This window comes from Lytechinus variegatus, chromosome 13 (assembly GCF_018143015.1).
Source record: "Lytechinus variegatus isolate NC3 chromosome 13, Lvar_3.0, whole genome shotgun sequence".
Lineage (NCBI taxonomy): Eukaryota > Metazoa > Echinodermata > Echinoidea > Temnopleuroida > Toxopneustidae > Lytechinus > Lytechinus variegatus.
Window position 1 is genome coordinate 23,994,873 of NC_054752.1, and position 27,415 is coordinate 24,022,287.

Here is a 27,415-nt window from a genome sequence, read left to right on the forward strand (position 1 = left end):
TACTGGATTAGAGATCGGGAGAGATGTGCCCTCTATGTTAGCCTTGGGAAAGGGAACTTCCATATACCATGGTCCAATCTGGACTAACATTAACCCGGCTTTGGCTGGGCTGCTTATTGAAGCGCTAAAAGCATTAGAATCTTATTTTTTCTACTGGGTACCCATTCTTTCTCCATGCTTCTGCAATCTTACATCCTAGATCATCAGAGCTGGTAGGAACATAGGATCCAGTTACCCCAAGAGCTTTGTTCTCAGCACTACAAACCTATCCATTTTCTTTACCTAGTGCACCCTATGACCTTTTCTCTGTGATTTCTTAGAAATACTGTTCTTACACAATCTTGTCTCCCAGATTATCCGAGCTGTTACATAAATAAACTCCAATTACCCTAAGAGCTGGGTGATTAATAGCACCACAACTCTACAAACGGCATAATAAATCACGGTCTTTCACTAGACATGTACTGTACATCCTTTTCTCTGTGATTTCTTAAAGGTCAAGTCCACCAAAGGAAAAAGTTGTGTGGAATTCAAAGAGAAAAATCAGACAAGCATAATGCTGAAAATTTCATCAAAATCGGATGTAAAATAAGAAAGTTCTGACATTTTGAAATTTCGCTTATTTTTCACAAAATAGTTATATGCACAATTTACCCACATGCATATGAGAAAATCGATGATGTCCCACACTCACTATTTCTTCTGTTTTTTATTGTTTGAATTATACAATATTTCAATTTTTACAGATTTGACAATAAGGACCAACTTGACTGAACCATACAATGTTAAGCCATGGTAACTCCACATGTTCAGTGAGAAATAAAACTATTTCACAGGACAATGAGGAGAAAATTAGAATATTTCATATTTCAAATAATAAAATACAAAAGAAAAAGTGAGTGAGTGATGTCATCAGTTCCCTCATTTGCATACCGACCAGGATGTGCATATAACTATTATGTGAAATTAAGCGAAACTTTAAAATATCATAACTTTCTTTTTTTACATCCGATTTTGATGAAATTTTCAGTGTTATGCTCGTTGGATATTTCTCTTTTTAATAAAATCAACTTTTTGTTGGGGTGGACTTGTGCTTTAAATATACTCTACTTACGCAATCTTATCTCCAAGATCATCGAAGCTGTTGGGTACATAGGCTCCCGCTACCCTGAGGGCTTGGTTCTTAGCACTAGATGTCTCCCTCTCACCATTCGCACATGCCCCAGCATGACCAAACTGAACCTGGACAAGATGAAAATACAAAGTCAAGAAAATATACTTTAGTAATTATCTCAAAAAAGTGGCATGTCCTTCTACTTTTTTCATGAATTGATGAGCCCATATCAAAGAAAATTTTGAGTACTGGTAGCTACAAAAATAATGTGTATAAAAGTATTAAAAAATGATTTCATACTGTCTAAATTCCATAAAATTCTCCATGCACATTATCATTGATATTCCATTCATATCAGATGGTAATTTTTTTCTTGATTGTCACAGCTTGAGTTTTTATAAACCAAAGGGCTTCTGTTAAGGGATTGCTTACTCCTTATGAAAACATTGAAGAGCATTATAAACCAATGGTACCATATGCTCATCAATGTGTTGAGACTCAACTTGAGATTTGGTTAATCAAAGGGCTTCTGTCAAGGGATTGCTTACTCCTGATGAAAACATTATAGAACATGTACTGATACACAATGGTAACGTACGCTTTAACAAATAACAATAATATAGGATTTGTTTAGCACACGTATCCACCATGCTAGGTGCTCAAGGCACTCCTATATTACCCCGAATAAGCTAGTCTACCGATTCCGGTGCGCACAGCTTTTTGAGGAATTACTTCCTGCCGGAACCCATTTACCTCACCTGGGTTGAGTGCGGCACAATTTGGGAACATTTTTTGCTGAAGGAAAACACCCCATGGCTTGGAATCGAACCCGCGCCCTTCAGATTGAAAGACGAGAGTCTTAACCACTAGACCATGACGCCCTCCCCCATATGCTTTACAATGCATCCTGATTCAACTTGAGTGTTTGTGAAGAATTTAGAATTTACAAGAATTTATATCAAGGGATTGCTTACCTCCGACGAGAACATTGTTGAGCATGTACCTATACACCATGCTACCATGGGCTTTGCAATGCGTCCTGACTCGATGGCCGAGCATACTTCATACTCCTCTGTACCGCCAACCTGTGGAGAAAAACAGTACAAATGAAATCAAATAGGAATTCAAGCCTATGGCTGTACATGGAAGATATCTATAGCTGCTAATGGATTAATACAAGAGGAACAGGACCCCATTTCAATGGCGTATGCAGGGGGATGTTTCACAAAGATTTAAGTATGACTTAAGTTGCACTTAAATGCCGATGCGTACAAGATATGCAACGCGCAATCTTACGATTAATACGCAGTAGTGCACCCCCTCTTGGCATGATCTGACAAATGCGGTCATGCCTTTTATAATGCATGCGAGGAAGCATTTAAGTGCGACTCTAAGTCATACTTAAATATTTGTGAAACACCCCCCCCTCCAGAGCTGACAATTAAACAAACAAATTTTGAGTCAAATGGTAACCTTATGAAGATAACTACATGTATGAAATGGTTCTTGTTAGTTTGGTGATGTGGAGTAGGATGTCAGGAGCACTATACGTGTAGGTGAGAAAACAGCATTTCCAGCTTTTTCAAATAAACATGCAAATTTAAATAATCTTATGAAAAAGAATGTCTTCCATAAACCTGTTACTTTGATCATTGACCATTTTTAATATTGCAAGGAAACTTCGAACAGTTTGCATCACTACAAAGGACAAAATAAAAAAAGATAAAAAGAAACTAAAAGATGTTGGACTCTTTCGCCTAATGAGAATACTGACCTCTCCAAGCATGACCAGCATCTTAACCTCTGGGTCGTCATGGTAACGGAGGATGTGATCAAGGAAGGTTGTCCCTGGGTACCTGGAGTAAAATAAGTAATCAAGATCTATCAGATTTATCCAATGATGATTGCTACTTCATGTCTTAAGGCTCCAATTATGTCAAGGCAAGAAAACCAACAAAATATATTTAATACATTTACACCAAGGCTCCACACTAATTTTTTTCTTGATGGCCCGAATGATCCACCAAAATTATCAATTTCACCTTCTTGGTGGCCCGCAAGGCACATTTGGTGGTCCTAAAACAATAAAAAACATAATTTATCAAAAATTTGGTAGCCCAAGAGGACCAACATGTGTGGGCTTTTGGAGAATTTTGGTGGCCCTACTCTCATTTTTGGTTGCCCCGGGCCACTGCTAATATAGAGCCCTGTTTGTACAGTAATATAACGAATTAAGTTTCCAATTCTTGTCTACTACATGCCTTTCACAAATCAATAGTTATTTTATCATTATGACATGAAAGAGTTTGTCTCCTTACCTGTCTCCTCCGATAGCTACGCCTTCGTAAACACCATCGGCATTCCTGGAGATGATGTTGTTGAGCTCGTTGGACATACCTCCTGATCTTGAGACGTAAGACACGCTGCCTGGACGGTACAGCCTGGAGGAGAGGATGTTATCCAACATTCCACCGGTGTTACCAATCTTAAAGCATCCTGGTTTGATACCTCCAACCTGGGATAGATAGGAATGTTTTGAAATATAAAACACTAGAGATGGGCTATCACACAGATATTGCCTATCTGGAGGTGAAATATGATGTTCAATTCCTCACCTGAGTTATATTTCATGCATGTATCACTAAGACATAATTCAGACTACAGAGCTTGGAGAAAAGAATATCATATAACATTCCATTGGTGTTATCGGTCTTAAAACATCCTTGTTTGATACCTCCCAGCTGGGATTTGATAGGAAGAATGTTTGATATAAATGGCATATTATGCAGATATTGCCAGCATAGAGGTGGAATGAACATTTTATTGCACTGTCAGTAATATTTCAAGCATGTATATTACACACTACAGAGCTTGGAGGAGAGGAATATTTCAGGGATGTAAAATAATGACATAATACAGAGTTTGTATAAGAGGATATTAGCTAACATTCCACGTGTAATTGAATTATGACACTGAAGATATATCACATACACACTATAAACAATGGATGATTTCAAGTTCGTTATTTACCTTCCGGTAATGTCGTTAAGCCAATTTTTACATCAGTACAACACAAAAGGCATCAATACGCATGAGGTACGTTTATAATAGTTTTAACATGCCAAGGGCGATTGGACTGTTTCAGCGGTAACAAGTGTGTGTATTTATTCTAATGCCCAAACAAAATAATGTTGAACATGTACATGTATATGATAGTGATGTGGATCTTTATTGTGTGCTAAACCATCCTCATCAATTGACCGGTCAATAAAACCAGTCATTAGTAGCAGTCATTAGCACTTTTGCCTGTTAGCAACAATAGAAGTCTAGTCACATGATAGTTTTCAGCCAATCATTTGATTACGATCCATATCACCATACTATCATGTAGATAACGTCCATCCGAGGTATGATAATCTTACCGTAGCGGGACCGATGATTGTAACATTCTTCTTGTTGGCCATGTCAATCAGGATCCTTGTCTTGTTCTCTGGAATGCCTTCAGCAATGATGGCAATGGTACGGATCTGTTGACAAGACAAACATCATTACATAATGTGTTAATCACTGAACACCTGTAAATCCAATAATTCATGAATTACACTGGATTATAACTTGCTTTCAGATCTAATTGCTGCCGTACCGATGTATACTGGATTCAGGTCTTTCTATCTACAGCAATGCATAGAATAGTACATGTATACCCCAGGGGTGTGAGTGGTCACAAATAAAAAGATCTGAAAAAAGCTGAAGAGTATTGAAAAAGTCTGAAATAGAAAGAGCTCCCATACTTTTTGTACAGAGGAAAGCCAAATATAAGCTGAAATTCAGCTGAAAATCAAAACAAAAAAAATGTGAACTCTCACACCCCTGACTGATACCCCCACACAGGAGTAAGATGGAGAGACATCACTCCAGGTCACTCAAAATATTGGGACTTTAATAGTCCCAATGTGATGCTTGCTCATTTGGATGGCTTTTGCCAAATTGTGGAATTTCCTGCCTGAAATCAAAAAACAGGCCAGAAAATCTACGGTCTTGAACACCAGTTAAATTGGAAATACCTAATACATTTATTTTTGGTGAAGTGTGGTAATATTGGAGAGCTGTATGTATAAAAGCGGATAGAGAAGTTCCAAATGATAATTTACATGTACTATTGAGATGTTGTAGAATTTTATCATCACCACCATCATCACCATCATCATCATCATCATCACCATCATCAGTGATGATCATCATCACCACCATCATCAAAGATAAATTTAGGAAGTAATAATAAACGAACCTGGGGATATGTCATGACTTCAACCGTGCTATCATAAGCAGATCGGAGAGAAGCGAAGTTGATGACGACATCTACTTCAGGATGTGCCTTCATGGCTTTGGCCATGGATTTATAGACAGGGATCAAGATCTCCTTATGACCCCAGTAAAACTTCTGCTTGTGGTCGCCACTGAAAAGTGAAATAGAATGCACAGAACAAAAAAATGATATCTATCAGATTGTTGTGTAATAAAGCTGTTTATAAGTTATGAATGATTACACGTACATGAATAGCTTCAATTGTTTCCAACATACATGTACATGTAACATGGACAGCTCATTGTGGCATTCAAGTTGTATGAAAATCACTCATTTACACCTTGACACCTACATGTAACACACTTACACCACACACTTGACACCTAACATTAGTTCAAAGTAGTTTAACTTTGATAGATGCAGGGGTGTGAGTGGTCACAAATAAAAAGATCTGAAAAAAGCTGAAGAGCGTTGAAAAAGTCTGACATAGAAAGAGCTGCCATACTTTTTGTACAAAGGAAAGCCTAAAATAAGATGAAATTAGGCTGAAAATCAAACCAAAACATCTAAAATCAGATAAAAATCTGAACTCTCACAAACCTGTAAATGGTTTCTCACCTGATGGGTAGATCATGCTAACAAAAGACGGTTCATCTCTTCTGCAGGAGTGATCAGGGTCCAACATACCCCATACACTCTTGCTTTCCAAGAGTAGAGATCATAGATCTACAATTAGTTAACTGAATTACACCTCACACTTGACACCTTGTAAGTTTTAGTGTAGTTTAAGTTTAATATCCCACCTGAATGGGTAGATCATGCAACTGGAAGTTAATATCTTCTGCAAGAGTGATCAAAGTCCAACATACACTGGACAGCTCCTGCTTGCCCAGTGTCGAGTTTATTGTTCTACACTTACACCTCACACTTGACACCTAACCATGGGTCAGTGCAGTTTAAGTTCAATATCTCACCTGAACAAGTAGATCATACCAACCACCGATGGTTCATCCCTCCTACTTGGAGTGATCAAAGTCCAACAAAGCCTGGACAGGTCTTGCTTACCCAGAGTAAAGATCACTGATCAACAATTAGTTAACAGACTTACACCTCTCACCTGACACCTTAGTTGTAGTGTAGTTTAAGTTCAATATCTCATCTGAATGGGTAGATCATGCAACTGGAAATTGATACCTTCTGCAAGAGTGTTCAAAGTCCAACATACACTGGACAGCTCCTGCTTGCCTAGTGTCGAGTTCATTGATTGACACTTACACCTCACACTTGACTCCTAACCATGGGTCAGTGCAGTTTAAGTTCAATATCTCACCTGAATGGGTAGATCATGCCAACGACCGATGGTTCATCCCGTCTGCAGGAGTGATCAAAGTCCAACATACCCTGGACAGCTCTGGGCTGCATTCCAAAGATGAATGACTAAAGAAATATACAAAAGAAGCAACAAAAATAATAATAACAATAACGAAGTTCTACAATAATTATAGGCATTTATCTAGAAATAATCTATTCCAAGGCGCATTGTTATTACTATCATTACACCGGCTTTAGCTTGAGTTGCCTTTCAGCGTTCTCATTGTACTACCCTGTCAATTCAAAGAAATGTTTTCATCAGCATTCATAGAAATTTGATATTATTCTGATCCTCATCATTTCTATGTGTGACAGCAACAAACAAACATATAACGAACCGTATCACACATATTTTCATAAAAATGCCCATGGCCTGAAGCTGAAGTGAAGAGTGCATTTGCTGGGACAGCAAGTTCAGCTTTAATACTCCATTGATATATACTTCTTTTCACTTTTTTTTATCAGTCAGTGAATTACAATCCTCTCCCCTTTAGAGCTGAAGATAATGTTCTTGAACAATTCAACAGGCGTTCTGCATGGTGTTCTGCACAGACCTCCCAAGAAAATCAGCCACAACCCATCCTCAACAAGTTTTGAGAATGGTCAAAATTTGGCTGCAAGAAAATTGGTCTTGTGTGAGCCCCTGGAAGCAAACTAGGTACAAAATACCTGCTACATGTAGTACCTGGCAAGGCTTCATGGAAAGCAGGGGAAATATGATGTTTTTTTCCAAGGGATATTTTTTCAGATCAACAGCCCTATTTAGCTGCATTGTATTAGTTTACATTGGACCCTATGGGAACTTTCAGGCCTCTGTAGGGCATTAAGCAGGGTAATTGTTTGGAAAGGTGTGACAGGGCTTTTACCTTGGTTGTTTTGGTGAACAGTGTCCTGGAACCTGAGGCAGCTCCGGAACCATCTACTCCTGTGACTGCCTGGCTGATCTTGACAGTATCTGCATCAGAGGCAGACTTCTCCTTCCGGTTGGCCACTGGTGATACCTGCAAGATGGAAGAAATACAGTTTCAGATTCAATTTCAGATCTAACTCAATAAAAAAAAATAGCTTGATCAGCAAACAATCAGTACTGTGCCCTATATCATGAATGATTTAAGTAATTATATTGAAAGTCAATTCAATTCTATTTCTTTATTTTGATCCCTTTCAGCTAAATCTATTCGGCTCCATTACATGTATCACTCTTAAGAAAAGCATCTGAACTTAGCTATTCCACTTATATTTACAATCATACTATAGAATTAACAGTGTCTTTGAAATTTAACAAGATTTCTAAAAATCACTATTATTTCTTCAAAGTGAGAAAGTACATGTACATGTATTTGGTTACTTTAAATGGACCTTTTGAATTTTCAAAGGGAAGTTTATCAATTTGTGTCTAAATTTTTTCTGATATGGACAGAAACATACACTTGACAAGATTCCACGTACATGTGTTTCTTAATCCTACGTGAAGTCGAGGGTAAGAACCGTATGCATGTATGACAAATTAAATCTTGAATGATATTTTATACATGCACATCATAAAGGCTAATAAACTAAATGCAGAAAATTTTGTTATTTTCAAATAACATGAGTAATGAAATATCAAGAAAATGTTAACATATTACACACAATAGAAATCAGGCTAATATGAATTAAATAGAAACAAATTGATTTCATGCAAATAGTAATAAGGAGAGAAATTGTTTAATAAATGTTAGGGTTAATGAAATCAAGTCTAGAGTAAATAATGCAGAGGCAAATGTTAATAAGAGTGAAGCAAGGAATATAGTGTTAAATGCAAAATACACACAAAAGGTGGATTAAATGTTGCCAGATATACGCAAAGAAGAAAACTATATACAAAGTTTTAACAATATAAATGTACATCTACAAAATATAAATAATTGTTTATAGAAGCAAGGTACATGTAAGAGCAAAATGCAAAATTACACACAAAATGTGGATTAAAGTAATATTACCAGAAATCAACAAAATAGAAATTCATAGATAAAATATAAACAATTGTTTGAAAAAATATGCAGGGACATCACATGTATGCAGAAACACTCATTTTTAGGCAAAAGAAGTAAAAAAAATTAATTTATTTAAAAATGTATATTAGAAACATACAACACAAAAGAAAATCATCTACTAAAGTCTTAGAATTTTGTTCATATCTGCAGGTATGTGTAGAACAACACAATATAAAATTAATATTAAAAAAACATTTTTAAACATGTATTTTCATAGATAATCAATACAGAAATTAGATTTCTTTTTACAAACCATGACAGATATCATGCTCTTTCTGTCTGTCATGGTTTGTGAAAAGAGATCTAATTTCTATATTGACTATTTATGAAAATACATTTCTTGAAAAATAAATGTACAACTAAAATATAAAGGAAGATGCAGTAATATTGAAAATCTATAAAGAAAAAATCATGGAAACTGTATTCAAGAATTTCAAACTAATTCAAAATTAATTGAATCAAATTAGAATCAATAAAAAACCTATGTATATGTTTGACATCTAAAACAATATATTTTGTGAACTTTTTATAGTTTTTCTTTGTCCAATTGGCAATATGCCTGTTTCTTTAATGAAAAGAAAATTTTAAAATTTTATTGATAACTATAAATCTAGAAAAATTTTAGGAACAATTTTAATTTTGAGATCACATACACCTATTATGTATGGACAAAAAGTCTAATTATGAAATTTTTCAAATACTCACGTTAACATACGCATCTCTACATGCTCTAATGAAGCACTTTGGGGCCGAAAGACAGATAAAAATACATGCATTTTCCTTTGATTAAATTGCAGGAAAAAAAAATTATGCATTGTAAATTCAGTTTCAATATAAATCAGAATGTGATATATTTTTGTGTTTGTTTGTACATGTACATGTACAATGTACAATGATAAAAAACTTTCAATCAGACTTTTTGTTTCTTTCAAGGGGAAGAATTAGTTAATTTGTTCTTGCCTTGGAAATCATAGTACTGTAGGCATAAAAGTCTATGAAACTAAAGTGACCAGAAATCATCAATATTCTTTTTTAAATAATATTCAAGGAGTTTTAGAAATCAATATACCTGTAGGCAAATTTAGTGCAGGATCCCAGGGGAAAAAGTACATTGCAATATATACAAATTCTTACAATGCAACTGAAGAGAAGGGGTTTTCTTTTATGTATATATTTTACATATTTTTCTATTCCATTTTTAATGACACAACAGCACTGTCTAATACATGTATTAGAATATTTCAAATTGAATCGCATATTGCAGTTTGAATGTGTGCTTTCACTTTGAGGTAGGTAACAAGAACATGAAATAAAGATCTAATAAGCTACATGTACATGTAAAATAAAAAAATGAGTAACACATTTTCTATACGAGGAGAAAAACAATGCAACTATTAACACAAAAGAAACTAAATGCCATTCAAACGTTTCAACAGGAGTGCTGAGGGTAGAATGAGAACCTCCCCTTCCCTGCTTTCCATCCCCCTCAAGATACCTCCTTTCCCATGGGCATTTTCAAAAAAAATCTAGAAAACATATCATCTGAATAGCGCTAGGGTATTTCTTATTTCATCTGACAGATGGATTTATAGTTATTTTAAAAGCACAGATCCAACAGGGAGCTGATTGCGAATTTGAATCCATTGCAACAAAAGGGATTAAAAGGAGGAAGCGGCTGGTCACACACTGGCTGAGAACGTCCAGTCGTGACAGCTCCCACATTTGTATGGGATATATTTATTTTCCACAAATATGATACATCAATAAATTGTATTGGCCATTAGGGAAGTAGGGGGAAAGATGAGACTGCAAAATTCATTAAGAAGAAAATAAGGTAAGGGAAGGGAGCAGGAAGGGTTGGGCTCATTCTACCAGTAAGCCAAGGGGGAAGGTGATTGTGCAGGCAGCTCTATCAAAATGCTTTACATGTCATATTTGAACTACATTTACTGTAGGCTCTAGAGTAGAATACTGACTTTGGCAGTAGCTCCGAGCTCTGGCGCACTCTTGCTGGCACCTGCGGGGACCTGTCAGGAAATAATAAACCATCCTATGTACTCATTGTATGGCAAAACAAAATAATAATAATAAAAAAAAACATTACGAATAATGAGCCAGTATCAAAATTATCACAAGAAATGAAGGTAGTCATATTGTAAAAGGCTCTAACTGATAGCAAATTATGAATTAGGCTCAATTTTGTGGTTACAATATTATAACAATCACAAAAGGGTATGCTTGCTGATAAAGTTTGGGGCAACAAAATCCCACACTGGCCATTCACAAGCATGGTACAGATTTGTCCATTTCATACAGCTACATTACACATGTACATGTAAGTACATGTACATATAAATTGTAACACAACTTTAAAATATGACTGGTGATCCTTTCTTGAGAGTTGAATGAAAATGTGGTGTACATAATTTACAACAAGAAAAGTTCACCAGTCATGCATGTCACATACGGTTTAGCTCTACATGTATCTTTAACGGACCCTAGCTCACTGTCACACAGACATCCAATTTATAGATACAGGAAGCTGACCCATATTCAATAACCATTTTAAAAAGACTTATAATATACATATAGTCTTCCCCAGCTTGATTAAAGTGATTAGCTACATTAATTTTCAAATACACTTTGTACATACAAAGCATTATACAGTGATTTGTAAAAATAGTGATAAATATGAGAACATGTACTCTACACAGTGCAAACCCCATATTAAACAAATTTTACCTGGAATGTGCAGTTTGTATTCTGAATCAAAACAAGTTTTCCCATGTGTACATAAAGAAAGGTTTCACTGCATATATATTGTGAATGACAAATGTATGAATATATTTCTTATCATGACCATTTAACTATTTAGTTAAAAAGTAAATTGCTGCCGATATATTTTGAGAAAAGTGAACAAAAATCTAAAGATTTTGTGAAATAAGGAAATACAAAAAAGTAGCCCAGCTACAACGCCATGCCTACATGTACAGTACATGTATAATGTTTTAAATAAAAGAATGCATGGAAATCTTGGTGATTCTGTAAAGAAATGGATGTACATGTACATAAAAAAACAAAAGGCTAATGGTATCAAAAAGTAGAAAATTGTACAGAACTAGTGATTGTACAGGTGCATGTACATGTAATATAGAATGTGTTTTCAAGATGAAAATGGTGTACAGATTCCAGTACGATAACTACACGTACATAACAAGCATGGGATGATCCAACAGCAGATCTAATCAGTGGGTGTTTTGGACAAAGAGTAACGATGAATTGAAATCAAATTATACATTGAAAGCACTAGGACTCCGGTCCAGGGAGTGTTTCACAAATCTGTTCAAGTATTAAAGTTACAAATTACCCGTTTCATTATCCCCTGCCACTTTTTTTTTACCCAAGTACAAACTATAAACAGAACACAGTGCGCAATAGAAACACCAGTAGTAAGCACCTTTAAATGTTATGTATTATTATTACAAACAAATTTTACATATGACTGGCAACTAACCCTTTCTCAGGGGCTACAATATAACTAATGACAAAATAGCTTGTTTCATCTACTGTACATCAGTAAATATTTCATGCTGCAATATTTAATTTCAGTCTACAGCCAACACATATATAAAGCAGATTCATTTGCATTAACTTTTTACACTTGCAAAATAACTTTAACTTTGAATATTAGAAAAAAAATATGTACTGTACATGTATGTCAGTATACATGTATTTGGTGATACATGTCAATGCGACTGTACATGTATTTCACAAGAAGGCATGCTTTCTACGATTACAATTCGTAATTCCGAAAGTTCTTGAATCCGAAGGTTCGTAATTACGAAACACGTATATTGCCTATACCTCGATGTTCGTTAATCCAAAAACGTAAAAGGGTTTGTTAATCCGAACATTTGTGGCGTTATTCTGAAGGTTTTTTATTCCGAAGGTTCGATAATCCGAAAAATGAAATAAGGTTCGATGTTCCAAAGGTTCGTTAATCCGAAAACGAAATAAGGTTCATTGTTCCGAAGGTTCGTTAATAGTTTGAAAATGAAATAACGTTAGTTAATCACTTAGTTTTCAGGCTAACGAACCTTTGGAATTATGAACCTCATTTCGTTTTCGGACTAACGAACCTTCGGAATTACGAACCTTCGGAAATAAGAACCTTCGGAATAACGAACCTTCGGAAGAACGAACCTTCGGAATATCCGAATAACGAAGCTCCGGAATTACGAATGTATGCGGGTTTTTACAATGGACCTCATGGTGTAAGGACAAAACAGACATTTAAAAATGTTTTTAAACAGTCATGAAGTGCGATCAAATATGGATTAATTGCATTGTAAACACTTCAATTGTAAATTCTAGCTATTATCAGTCAATATCAGAAGTTTTACCACACTGTTTATTAATGCATTGATTTTATAGAAGGGTTCTAGTAAGAGAGTAAGATTAGAGTAAAAATATACATAATTTTGGCAAGAAAATAGTGACACGATAGCCTCTAAATGTATGTTAATTCAAGAAGTTAACTGAGATTTTGAGAAAAAGGAATATACATGTAAATTGCTTAGAAATCAGTACACCAAAATGCAAGCTAGCTATATTTGTGCATTCTATCTACTTACACCTCGAGCATCGGCAGGTTTGGGTAAAAACTGTAGGAAAAAATGCGGACTTACGAACATTAAATCAAAACAAGGCAAGACATATTTGTGAAAAATATCATTTGTGTACTTGTATCTGTATAGCACTACCTACATGTATCAAAATTCCTTTTTAGCTCTTTACTGTCCAATAAATGCAGGCACTGCCAACTACTACTTTTTTTTCCAGGAGTTACCCCATTTTAAGGATTTTTTATCCACCAAAAAAGGAGCACTCAGTTTTTCCATGTATTTAAAGTAAAAATAAAACAGCCCATATACAATATATATTTGTGTGGTGGGGTATGGGTGTAAGAGTAATTATAGTTTTTCAACACTTATTTCTCAATGTTGATTTAGAATGCTAAACACATCTTAATAAAAAAATAGTGAGGGAAATGCATCTGACATTGAGCAGAAAAGTTTGCGTCACACTATTCAACTCCTTTTTTTCATTTTCAAATATCGGCAGGCCTGTAAATGCTGGATAATTACCCTGCCTATAGCAGAGCTGTTGGACATTAAAGAGCACATGCTCAGCGTTTCAAGGAACGACTCCTGCCCCTAAAAGTATCCAAATTTAAAGCCTATTTTTTCCCCATCCCCCCATTTTCGCTTGATACCACCACCATGGCTATGATACAGTGTGACCAAACATGTATTGAATACAGTATGCTTGTTTTCTTTAATACTCACTCACGTACAATCTGTACAATACATGTACATAATGTTCAAATTTACTAGTGATGTAATAAATCAAGAGTATTAACAGTACAAAAGCAAGGACTGACATGTCCTTTAAGTGAATTTTTGTTTCCATTGTGGAAGGTATTGTATGTGAATTGCATACATGTGTGATTGGTGGTCACAATGTTTGTATATTTGAGAGAATGAGGGGACTGATTATAAATAATGAATATGGTAGATGTATTGAAACATTATGGTGTGGTACGGGAATACATTGCACTTGCTATGAAACATTACACTCATCTTTGTTTCGTGCAATGAGCATCATCAGCTTGTGCAATATATTCACCAATGATAGGCAACTTAACATTAGCACTCATAAAGCTCACCTTTGGAAACACCTGCATAAGAAAATATTGGGGATATTATTAATTACGTCTACACATTCTTTTTTTGTGGTAGTTTTTTCAACTGGCCTTTATTTTGACCTTTAATTAATTAGTTAAACATTTGCATTAGAAAGAAAATTCTTATGTTTTAATTAATGTTAAGGAAATATGAATATACAATTTATTAATTTACAATTGCACATTAATGAAGGGCAATGTTTTGAAATTTTCACAAAATTTATCATGTAATGAGTCACAGCAGATATTAATGATGATCAAGTTTCATTCCAAATGAAAATGCAAATAATTTGCTACAATGAAGATGCTGTGTCATGAACGGCAAATTTTTCTGAACAAAAAGGTATGGAGAATGGTTTCTAAATTAATCTATACTTTGTTCGTCACAATGATAAAAACATTTTTTGTGTGACTTTATTAAAAAGAGAATGAACTCATCATGCATATATTCATGACATATACAGTATATTTTAATCGCCAAACATTTTACTCAACTGCTTGACAGGGGCAATGAAAGAACAAGATGCCCTTTTGAATCTTCAGCACTGGGTCATACTTAGGTATAAACATCATTGCTACTAAATTGATTCAAAATGTATATTGCTAGAAAATGAGCAAGTTCATTCATTTTTTCAAGAAAAAAAAATTGAATAAAAATTTGTTCTGGGCAAACACTTCTGATGACACTTGCCAAACAGGTGGGTCTTTTATAAAACTGTTCTTAAGAACAACTGGTGATCCTTTCTTGTGGTAAATGGTATACACCAAATTGTTAATTGGCGAAGGTTTAGCGCATAAAAAAGTTTCACCAGTCACTCCTAACTCACGAACAGATTCATGAAACACCCACCTAGTATAAGTCATGATGACTCAATCTGAAGAGCAGTGGTTTCATGATTCAGTGACCCAGGTTTGATTCCATCTACAGTAGGAGCACTTGTGCCCCATGGTATTAGGCATTAATCCTCATTACTAGGTCCCTCAGATAGGACCTTCAGCCTTTGATCCTCTGGCTGCTAACTAACAAACATTAATGTGCATTCATTATGTAGAGCCTGATGTGTATAATGTAACAAGCATGAACACCAAGCAGACTGGAAATTGTTATGAAGAGCCCCCGTGAGTCATTAATTTTTATCCCATGCAGAAATTTAAGTGTGCTGCAAGATAGTAAACTAGCGAGCGACTCGCCGTGGCCCACTTATTAAAATATTAAAGCAATTGCAAGCTAGCAAACAGTACATGTTTGCTATTAAGATTGCTTGAGTAAATCTTTACATGCCTATTACAAACTTATTAAGCTGTCCACTAGCTTATCACCAGCAACCCACAAGCTATTTACTAGCTTGCTGCCAGCCAGCTTCTATTAAGACTAGAGCATCTACCCTAAAAAATATGCTATTATCTAATTTAATCTTGATATCGAACAATACTACACCTGCAAATAATATTTGATTAAAAATTAAGAAAAAAATCATGAAAAATAAATTGATCAACTGTCATGCAAATAAATAAAGCCTACTGCTAGAGCATAACAGGGCCCCGTCTTTCAAAGATTTGTGATACATTCAAATCAAACTCAAAGAGTTGCGATTGATCAATTGAAATATTGTGTAGTTGAGAGACATAAATTTTAGATCCATCACAGTTTGAGTTTGATATGAAATATGTTGCAACTCTTTGTAATACACCCAGAAATTACTATTCATCACCATCTTGGAAAAATTGTGAGGATTATTAAGATGGAATTTTCAGCCCCCAAAGGGACTCTTTTTAGGAGATAACCAGCCTCTAATGTGAATGTCAGAACTAATCCTCATTCCTAATAATCATCTGTGGACCACTAAACTAAACTTTTTCCATACCAAGGAAATTACTCTTAGATATAACATATAGTGATTTTGACTCAACTTCTTGTTTGTTTTAATGTATTTGAATGTGACTCTACTCTAAATGTAGATTTAGTGTATTCTAAAATCTTGATGATTTTTCTTACCGCACTTCCCGAAAGCAAGAAACTGGCTGTGGTAGAATCGGTGGGAGGGGTTTCCGGTACTTCTCTTTTACCGAGGGCCATACCTACAATGGCAGTCATGTGAGTCTCAGTACCAAACACATACATAGGGACACCAAGGTTTCCACCTGTAATGAGAGAATACAACATCATAAAACACCATACATAGGAATGTCAAGGTTTCAACCAGTAATGAAAGAATACATCATCATAAAACACCAAACACTTTACATAGGGACACCAAGGTTTCCACCTGTAATGAAAGAATACAACATCATAAAACACATTACACCATACATAGGAACACCAAGGTTTCAACCTGTAACAAAAGTTCAAACACACTACAATATTTATTGCCATTTGGTCTACTACCTCTTTGTGTAATTTCCATTAGGTCTCATTCTTATTGGTCTAACCTAGTTCCTCTACTAACCATTTCGTCCAACTGCCATTTAGCCAAAGTATTTTGTCTTATTTCCAGTTAAATAATTTAAAATGACAATAGACCAATGGGTATAGTCCATGTAGATTAGACCTTCTGACGAGGATACTGACTGCCTTTTATAGATCAAAAGAATATCAATCAGTTGGAAGACTATTTAATTTCACGCAAGTCTTACCAAGTTCTCTCATGACACGCAAACCTTCCTGGTAGTTAGGACCTCCTCGTCTGACGTAGATAGATACCTTGAACTCAATCAGCTTCTCACGAAACTGCTTCAAAGCTCTCACAATACCCTAAAAAATTCAATTTATAAAACATATAATTGAGAATGATGCAATCATATTAAAGGAATATGAAGTTGATGATGATGATGATGGTGATGATGATTATGATGATGATGATGATAATGATGATGGTGGTGATGGTGGTGATGATGATGATGGTGATGATGATGGTGATGATGATGGTGATGATGATGGTAATGATGGTGATGATGATGATGGTGATGATTATGGTGCCGACGATGATGATGTAATGGTGAAGATAATGATGCTGTAAATCATTTAAACCTTTAATATTAGAATCTGCTTTTTCAAGTAAATTAATGAATGTAGAAGAAATCTCAAAATTAAGTTGGGGCAGCTAACTTCAGGTTTAGGGTGGAGGAGCACATTTGCTTTAATGACCTTCAGCTAATCCACTACACTGACCTTGAATGTATATGCAGTAATGGCATTGCAAAAACTCAAAAGACAGTTTGGGCAACTTATTTTTGGTTTGGGTTGAAATGGTCAGATTTGCTCTGATATCCTGTCAATGAACCATTTCGCTCACCTTGAATGTAGATGCAACATTGGTGAAGTTAGCGATTCCTCCTCCAATGATGAGAACCTTGCCATTAGGATGCTGTTCCCTTGTCATCAGACCAAGGATGGTCTTGGCGTACTCGTAGGTCTGGCCCTCGCTGGGGGCTCCGGAGTACTCACCGTAGTTGGCCAACTCTGATGCACCACCGAGGTCACAGATGGTGTCACTAGAGGTAGACAGAGATTAATTGCTTTCAAATGTGTTTATATTCAATCTTTCTTTTAAATTCAATTTAATTTACTCGATTTTAGTTAAAATTTAAACTTGAATTCCAATTCTAATTTCAATTCCAATTCCAATTTCAATTCAAAAGAAGTTGGGAGGAAAGATACGTTACAGCCAAAATCTGAAACAAAGGATGTATACAAAGAATATGAAGTCAATTACCGAGTCCATTGTTTGTCTTGATTAATTTACAAAAACAATGGGCTCATTATACAATTACTAAGTACTAACAAGCCTCAATTTAGCACACTCTGATAAAAAACATGCATTCATCACTGAACATTTTGTAAATACATGAATCAAGCACTGAAATTACCACAATTAAGGCTGAAATCTCCATAGACCATGATTTCAAATTACAGCTTCAAAACCACCTTTGTGAATTTGAGGTCCTTGTACCGTAATTCACACTGGTCAAAGGTAAATTAATCCGGTATAAACCACATCAAACCAAACCAACCTGTAGATGACTGAAGCACCGCCTCCTGCTACCATGGTCCAGATACGCCCGGCTGGATTCAAGATCGTCAGTTTCAACGAAGCACCACTCTTAGCGTCCAGGTCTGCAATATATGCTTCCTACAGAGAGTAAACACAAAAAAACATTACAAATATGAAATATAACTTTGCCAAAGTCAAAGTTGAAACTATTAGGATGACAAAAAACTGTTCGACTTAGGGAGAAGTACACTAAAAGTTTGCAATGAATTGCAAATATGAAAGAACCCTTATGATTGGTTCCTGGTCAGTGTTTTAAATTAAGTAAACATGCAACTATGATCTTGATTGGTCAGTAGCAATCAGTTTCCCAGAAAAAAAACTCCCCTTCTCTTTGGAAGACTTTTCTTCAAAGAATTGTGGTCTAGCTACATGTAGGAGAGGTGGGGAATTATGACATTGCAAATCAAAATTTTGAAAATACATAACCTCATTACATAGCTTAATGATTCTTCTCCAAATTTTCATCAAAAAAGTTTTTATATTTTTTCTGCTTTTACTCAAACCAATCTATCATCAGGGTGAACTTGCTCTTTAAGTAGAATTTTTTACCTCAGGGAATGCTTCCCTTCCGAATGTAGGAGGGAACTCCAGATCTCCCCACTGTAGCTTACACAGGTACTCCGCAGTGGCATCGATCTTAGCAGCAAGATCCAATACATAGACTTTATCAGTTACAACTGGATGAGAGAATATAGGAAATATAAAACATTAGCAGCAAGATCTCTCACATAGACTTTATCAGTCAGAACAAATGAGAGAAAGAATATTTAGAAAGTCAAGAAGCACTTGCAAGAGCCTTCTCATTGTATCTAGTAACATACATGTAAATGCCAGTTGCAATAACGATCTCAAAATTAGTTCAAATAGAAACCAATGAAATTAAAATGGACAAAAAATACATGTACATGGTATATATATGCCAAATGATTTTAAAAGGAAGTGCATATACTTTACTTTGACACCTAGTCCTAAACAAAGTAATTAAGTATGACCGGGATTCATTTTTTACGAACAGGTTCAGATGGTTACTTTGGGAGAAAAGCATACACTGAGGGTTTTCAAGTTCAGTGCTGGTGTTAGGTGCACTGCAAGTGTAAATCAGGCGCCTAATGTAGGTTTACACTAGAACCATGCTTGTCGTATTATTGATACATGATACATGTAGCTCAACACCTCATTGCACCAGTCTCAGCACCAATTTAAGTGCTGGTGTATGTGTTCATGTTGATGTTGAGAGCATCCCTCAGGTTGTCTTTCCTTGCTCCAACAGTGAATGCAGGTTTACCAATATGATAATACTATCAATGGGTGATTTCAAGTTCAGTGTTGACCTTTTGGTGTTAGTGTTAGGTCAATTTCTACACGATTATAACACTAAACATAAAATGAAGATGGTCGTGAAAAGTCACTCACTAGTTGATGAGATGTCAATAATGTGATCTGGATCAGTTAATACAAACTCAGAATAAGATTTGGAGCTAGGGGAAGCAATCCAAATTCCAACACCAGCACCAAGGCCAACACCGGACTTGAAATCACCCAATGTCAATATGAACACCCAGTGCTGTCAGTCCAAACACCAGCCTAATTTCAAGTTTGGTGCTAAGGCTGGTGTACAAAATAGCCCTACACCAACACCACCCATGAACACTGAACTTTAAACCATCCAATGTATAGGGAAATTAATAATTCTTGTTATTATAATCGACTCACCAAGTGGGTTTATCTCAAGGTAGGTGAAGTAGAGATCACGGAATTGTTGATAAAGATCCTTGATGAATCCAGCAACCATCCTGAAAAAGAGAAATCAAAGCATACATTTAAAATATAACTTTCTTTTTTTCAAATTTTCACGTATGGTATAATAATTTTTTCAAGGGGTTTTTCACGGTATGAAAAAGCACACCAAGCAATTTCATGAAAAGATTTTTTAAAAATTTACTACCAAGAACAGAAATCACACACTTTTCAATTTTATTTTTTTAGGAATCAAAATATGTGCACAGCTGGGTCCATATTAAACAGCTTCACATGGAATTCCAATATTGACAGATCTACATACACAAGATCATGCGTCTTTTCAGGAAGGAATGAAATTTAATACAAATTTTAATATAAGTTACAGATGCCTTTGCATGACTAATATTGGCATGTAACTTTCCATCATGTTCTCATTTGTAATTCACAAATAAATTATGTACATGTGGTCAATATCTCAGGATATGGCCAGTTCTCAGAAGTCATTTTGACATTGACATGTAGGTCTATTTGTCTGTCAGTATTTCTATCTGTCTGTCAGTCTGTAATTCTGTCTGTCTGATTGTCAGTCCATCTGTCCTTCTGTTTGTCTATCAGACTGTAAGTCAGACTGTCTCTCCTAGTCCCTATCCATGTAAAGCATACATGTACACCTGTCCCCTGTTAATTGGTCATGATGTCGTGGGCAAATAATTAAACATGCACCCTTGAGTATAAAACAAATATAGGCAAATATAGGAAACAAAAGTTTTTTGGGATTTTTAAAGTAATGATTCAGAACAAGGGAACATTGTATGGAATAAAATAGTCAGTGACTTTCATTGACAATTTTTTGTTCTCCATAAATCAGAAGGATTTTAGCAATTTATAACAAATAGACAGTGAAAACCAGTGACAGGTTTTCTCATGAAATACTCCTCCAAACAATGAGTTCACAAAATAACATATTTATATACTGTGGTATGAGAATACATGGAAATAAATGCTCATTTTATCTGTTATATAGTGTACATATACAGGTTAATATATATGTATAATAGAGTCCTGTGGTTCTATAAATGCATTTCTGATAATTCCAGCTCGAATGCACTATCAGCATTCCTGTGGGAGCAGGGTGTATTTGCTCAGCACTACACGTGTTCCTAACCAAATTCCATCTGCACTCCTAAGCAAAAATACATATCTGGAAGAGTAAATTTACACAGTGGTAGTGGATGTTTGATGTCTGAGGCAATGGCACATTGGACGTGGCTTGATCATCGGATCACACCTATTGCTAATATTCTCCTACTGCAGCAAGAGGACAAAGGTCATTTTAAGGGCTATTTCAGGACAATATCTCATACATTTCCACCTAATCTCTCTCAAGTTTATACAATTTACAGACTTAACGTATATGGACATGTGGAGCATTGTGTCCCAGTTGATTAGTCTTCGGACTTTGAAACAGAGGGTCAAGGGTTCAAATCCCAGCAATGGCGTAATTTCCTTCAGCAAGAAACTGATCCACAATGTGCTGCACTCAACCCAGGTGAGGTAAATGGGTACTGGTAGGAAGTTATTCCTCAAGAAGCTGTGTGCGCTATGAACGCCTAGCTTAGATGGGTAATATAGGAGCGCCTTGAGCACCTAACAAGGTGGATATGAGTGCAATATACATGTAAATACCCTATATTATTATTATTAGTATATGATAATGTTCATCAGATTAACTGTATTTGATGAGGTGCATGAGTCTGAATGAGTTTTTACACAAGTGTTTCAATCAGATATCGGGGGGGGGGGGGGGTCTATCACAAGTAGTTAAGTATGACTTTAATAGAGTCACACTTAAATTTGCAGAACTTGCGTGTGGATAAAGGGATCCCTTCATGGGTCAAATCATGCTAATGACACGCTACTCAGTATCAATCAATAAGATTGTGCATTACATATCATGTGCACGTCAGCACTAAGCATCACATTAGGTCATACTTAAATGTTTGTGAACCCCCCCCCCCTCCAGGTATAATATCAACCCATGAAAATAAAGGCAGCATCTTGATAATATGTTGGATAAAGAAATACTTACTCCTTTTTCCCATCGGCTACATTGGAGAGGAGTGCAACCCTGATACCCTCAGTTGTAACCTCTTCTTGGAGTCCAACCTCCATCTTGACAGCCTGCAAAAAAAAACATTCACAATCTTTGTATCAAAATTTTGCTTGGCAAAAATTGGCATATTCTTGATTTCATTGATTTTGCATTTTAAATGAATGAAATTCAAAAATATTTCAGTGTTTGTTTTTAAAAACTTAAATATGGAATGCAACTAATGAAATGTGAAAGATCATCTTTAATATTTATTTCCTTTTGTACATGTAAAGCATTTAAAGACATTCATTCTTGATCTTTGGAAATGACACTGATCATGATTCCTAAATTTAATATTTATCAATTATCTAACTCTATAAATAGGATTTAGAATTAGAAATCTAATGCTCACTAGCAAAATATGAACAAATGATAAAAGGTAAATACATGTATCAAAGTAAAATCAAAATAATTTTGAAAATAAAATTATCTGTGAATACATGTACATTAAGTATCGTAAAAACCTCAAAGGCTAGTACATAAAATTTACTTGCTGTTCATTCTGTACAAACATACATGTAGTTAAATAAACATTGTACGCTGATAATTGAGTATTAATATCGTTTGGCAAACAAAATGTACTAAAAAAAATTATCAAACACTTTAAAGCACTTACACATAAAAATAGAAATGTACCTATAAAGGGATCATATTATTCTATTTTGAGGCATAAAAGATAATCATTTAAAGATTAGATTTGTGAAACAGTCCAAACAATAGCCCTGAAATACATGTACATGTATGTTTGCAGTTTCACATTTGTTAGAAGATTAGAAACAAGAAAAATTGAAAGAGCTATTGTGCTAAATCAATAATCATCTAGTAATACCATTTTCACCCTTTCTATTCCATGCCATTAGAAAAAGTGTAAATTGCCCTTTTTGTTTTAAATATCTTCCTTTCCAAATTCCCTTGGGAGGATATTGCAAACAGCTATTAAGCTCAACAAAAGTTTACTTAATTCTGTACAAAGATAGTTAAATAAACATTGTACACTGATAAAGTGAGTATTAATATCGTTTGGCAAACAAAATCAACCAAAAAATTTTATCATACAAAAGCACATGTATACATGTACACATAAAAATAGAGTTAATTGTGTACATGTACCTATAAATGGATCATATTCTTCTATTTTGAGGCATTAAAGATAATCAATCTTTCTATTTAGATTTGTGAAATAATTAAAAAATTCCCCCTGAAGTACAGTGTATGTTAGCAGTTTCCATATTTGTTTAAGATCAGGAATGAGAAAAATTGAAAAAGCTACTAAATCGATAATCATCTACATGTAGTAATACAGAACTCCACACTAACCCATTTTTTCTACTGGTCCAACCTATTCATGTCGGACCAGTAGATACCCAGTTTTTCAAATTTTTACTGGTCCCAACCTGAAATCTACTGGTCCCCCAAAATAAAGAAAACATTAAAAAAAGACGCAAGTTTAGTTGTCTAGACTTTCGTTATCCCCCCCCCATGAAATGAAGGAACGAAGGAAAAAAGAAAGCAAGACAGAAACGAAGAAGGAAAGAAAGAAAGAAAGAAAGGAAGGAAGGAAGGAAGGAAGGAAGGAAGGAAAGGAAGGAAGGAAGGAAGGAAGGAAGGAAAGGGAGGAAAAGAAAGAAAGAAAGAAAGGAAGGAAGGAAGGAAGGAAGGAAGGAAAGGGAGGAAAAGAAAGAAAGAAAGAAAGAAAGAATAAAAAAGGAAGGAATGAAGGAAGTAAAAAAAAGAAAAGGTAAAGAAAGGATAGATGTGAAGGAAGGAAAAAAAAGAACTAAAGAAGGAAAGGAATGAAGGAATAAAGAAGGAATGAAAATAAGAAAGAAAGAAAGAAAGAAAGAAAGAAAGAAAGAAAGGAAGAAATGAAGCAAGCAATACAGAAAGAAAGAACAAATCCAGAAAGCAGTAAAGGAAAGAAAGAAGCAATAAAAAAGAAAGGGTTAAAGGAGAGATGGAAAGGACAAAAGAAAGAAGAGAGGAAGGAAGGATTGAAAGAAGGAAGAAAGGAAGAAATAAAGGAAAGGTAAAATGATAGATAGAAGGAAAGAAATAAAGGAAGGAAGGGAAGGAAGGAAAGACGCAAGCAATATAAAAGAAAGAAAAGGTAAAAGAATAGATGAAAGGAAGAAAAGAAGAAAGACTGAGAGACAAAGAAAAGGAGAAATAAAAAAGGGTGAATAAAAGATGGGCGGAAGGAAGAAAGAAACAAAGAAAGTAACAAAGAATGAAGGAAAGAAAAGGGTAAAAGGAAGGAAAAAATAGGAAGATGAGAATATAGGATGGATGGACTCAAGAATTAAACAAAGAAAAATATCACAAAGAAAGAAAATAAGAAAGAAAGAAAGGGAAGGGAAGAAGGAAGGGAGGGAGGGAGGGAGGAAGAAAGAAAGAAAGAAAGAAAGAAAGAAAGAAAGAAAGAAAGAAAGAAAGAAAGAAAGAAAGAAAGAAAGAAAGAAAGAAAGAAAGAAAGAAAGAAAGAAAGAAAGAAAGAAAGAAAGAAAGAAAGAAAGAAAGAAAGAAAGAAAGAAAGAAAGAAAGAAAGGAAGAGAGAGAGAGAAAAAAAGAAATAGAGAAAAATATTTTTTTAAAGGATAGAAAGAATGAAAGAACGAATTAAAGAAAAAAAAGGGAAAATAAAAAAGAAAGACAGTAACAAAAAAAATTAGGGAAGAAACAAAGATTGAAAAGAAAGGAGGAAAGAAAGATAGGAAGAAAACAGAGGAAGAAAGCTAAAACTATCATCATAAATAATTTATCAATTTCTTTTTGGCTCAATTAAAATAGCTACGAAAGAAAGTTAGAAACCAAGTGTATCAACACACACATAAATGCATATGTGGGGCTAACTTGTATTCAGATGATATCATCCGAAACCCTATCTGTTTGAACCAAACAGAAGTGAAAATTTATCCTTTTACTGCTTACAAATGACAGAGTTACTCCAATTTTTAGGAAATATGGACATTACAAGGGCCTTCCATGAGTATGAAATGCAAATTTTGACAGTTCTGTGAGAGATTTCTGCCAGAGTTTAGCCAAGCTTCGTTCGCGCAGCCAGTAAAGCTTCGTTCGCGCAGCCAGTAAAGAATTTACCATGTGAGTTGTGTGGCTGGCTAGCTACATATGTACACTGTATCTGCTCTAGTAGCAATTACGTGCGATTCATTGTGTGTATTCTGTGTGTGAATGACAGAATTTATAGGGGGAATGGTTTGCAGTGAATTTGACCATTTCTGGAAAAGTTATCAGCCCAACAATGGTTTTTATTACTGGTCATGTCGGACCCTTAAAATCTTGCTATTTTTGGAAAAATTACTGGCCCGACAATTATATTTTTTACTGGTCATGTCGGACCAGTAAATCTTCCTATTTCTGAAAATCTACTGGCCCGACAGCGATTTTTACCGGTCTGGGACCGTCGGACCGCCGCTAGTGTCGAGCCCTGAGTAATACCATTTTCACCCATTTCTAACATAATCCCATTAGAAAAAGCAGGAATCGACTTTAGCTGTGGCCTGGGGCAACCAAAAATGAGATTAGGGCCACAAAAATTAAAGAATGAGAAATTCATAATTTTTGTGAACCATTAGGGCTACCAAGAAAAAAAAGCTAGTATGGAGCCTTTTATAGAAAGAGTGTAAATTGCCCTTTTGTTTATCTTTCTTTTCAAATTCCCTTGGGAGGATATTGCAAACAGCTATGAAGCTCAACAAAAGATAAGTTTTGACTACTATATCTCACTACTTTCTTGAAAGTATCATGAAATGGTGACATGGACCCTAATCAGATGATTCGGTAAAATCTGTGAGTTGCCAGTCATTTATTACATGCAAAATGCCTAATAAGAGTGGTACCAATGACTAGATCTATTGACCGATCATGGTTTTCAGAGATCAGCTATTAAGGAACCTAATTTATAGAACATAAAAACACACTATTTTTCTCGGGCATAGAAAATGGCCAGTGTGTTGCTCAGTTGGTAGAATGTTCGCCTCACAACTAGGAGTTTGGGAGTTCAAACCCAAGCCGCGTCAGACCAAAAGACGTTAAAAGATGGAAGGTGCTGCTACCCTGTTTGGTGTTCAATGATTATTAAAAGGGAGAGAGCCTCGTCGATCTGGCGCTGCACAGATGCTGCTGAGCAAAAATCAATCAGGCAGAACAAATTTTTGGAGTACTTCATTAATGTCTATAAAACATGGATATTTTTTCAATGTTCACTATTTGTATAAAATGTACATTTACGCTACCTTAGCATCAACGTCACCAACATCGACCCCGCCCTCATGATGAAAGAGGATGACATCACTAGCTCGTTGGCAGTAGATACACACGTAAAACTCATCCTCTGGTTTATGAGCAACGAAGGGCTCGATCAAGAAGTTCTTCAGTTTACCCGTTGCAGCTCCAACCTACGTGTAATATCGATGGAAAGAAAAGTAGGTCGTAGTATAGGAAGCATTTCATGGAAAGAATGGTCAGTGATGTTTGATGAGTTTTTGTTATAAGCTACTGAAATCCTTGCATCTGATTGGCTGAGAGCAAATTTGTCAGTGAAAATCACTGTACAAGATGCTTCATGAAGCACTCTCCTGTTTATTCTCTCTGAAAATATCACACATTTTGTATTTTCTCATGCTCTTGCATGCACAAAACTACTTTTACACTTCCGAGGAGAAGTTTCAATTGAAAAAAGATATGTTGTTATGATCATCTTCATAACTATTATCATTACATGTATTATTACTGTTTTAATTTCATTATCATTGCTAATATTAATAGCAATATAACTATTATCATTTTCATTAGTGTCATTATTACAATCATTAATATCATTATTATATCTATTATTAGTGTCATTATCATTATCATTGTTATTATCATCATCCTTTAAA

General features: G+C 35.2%; 1 protein-coding gene across 5 annotated transcripts in view; it reads right to left on the minus strand.

Moving 5' to 3' along the window:
• The window catches only part of LOC121425947 (ATP-citrate synthase-like), a 71,356-nt gene that overhangs the window by 22,672 nt on the left and 21,269 nt on the right, over window positions 1-27,415 (minus strand). For 2 of the 5 annotated variants that reach the window (XM_041622070.1, XM_041622069.1), the window contains exons 4-21: window positions 26,771-26,932; window positions 22,455-22,546; window positions 20,339-20,418; window positions 19,175-19,302; window positions 18,585-18,703; window positions 17,867-18,065; window positions 17,208-17,325; window positions 16,570-16,715; window positions 13,462-13,491; window positions 10,804-10,854; window positions 7,658-7,792; window positions 6,751-6,857; window positions 5,403-5,571; window positions 4,537-4,641; window positions 3,433-3,629; window positions 2,889-2,970; window positions 2,089-2,199; window positions 1,115-1,242 (exon numbers count right to left, since the gene is read on the minus strand). In XM_041622070.1, coding sequence (XP_041478004.1) covers window positions 1,115-1,242; window positions 2,089-2,199; window positions 2,889-2,970; window positions 3,433-3,629; window positions 4,537-4,641; window positions 5,403-5,571; window positions 6,751-6,857; window positions 7,658-7,792; window positions 10,804-10,854; window positions 13,462-13,491; window positions 16,570-16,715; window positions 17,208-17,325; window positions 17,867-18,065; window positions 18,585-18,703; window positions 19,175-19,302; window positions 20,339-20,418; window positions 22,455-22,546; window positions 26,771-26,932 — 2,159 coding nt within the window. The remainder of the gene's footprint in view (window positions 1-1,114; window positions 1,243-2,088; window positions 2,200-2,888; window positions 2,971-3,432; window positions 3,630-4,536; window positions 4,642-5,402; window positions 5,572-6,750; window positions 6,858-7,657; window positions 7,793-10,803; window positions 10,855-13,461; window positions 13,492-16,569; window positions 16,716-17,207; window positions 17,326-17,866; window positions 18,066-18,584; window positions 18,704-19,174; window positions 19,303-20,338; window positions 20,419-22,454; window positions 22,547-26,770; window positions 26,933-27,415) is intronic. The other 3 variants (XM_041622071.1, XM_041622072.1, XM_041622073.1) reach the window with 3 other exon arrangements.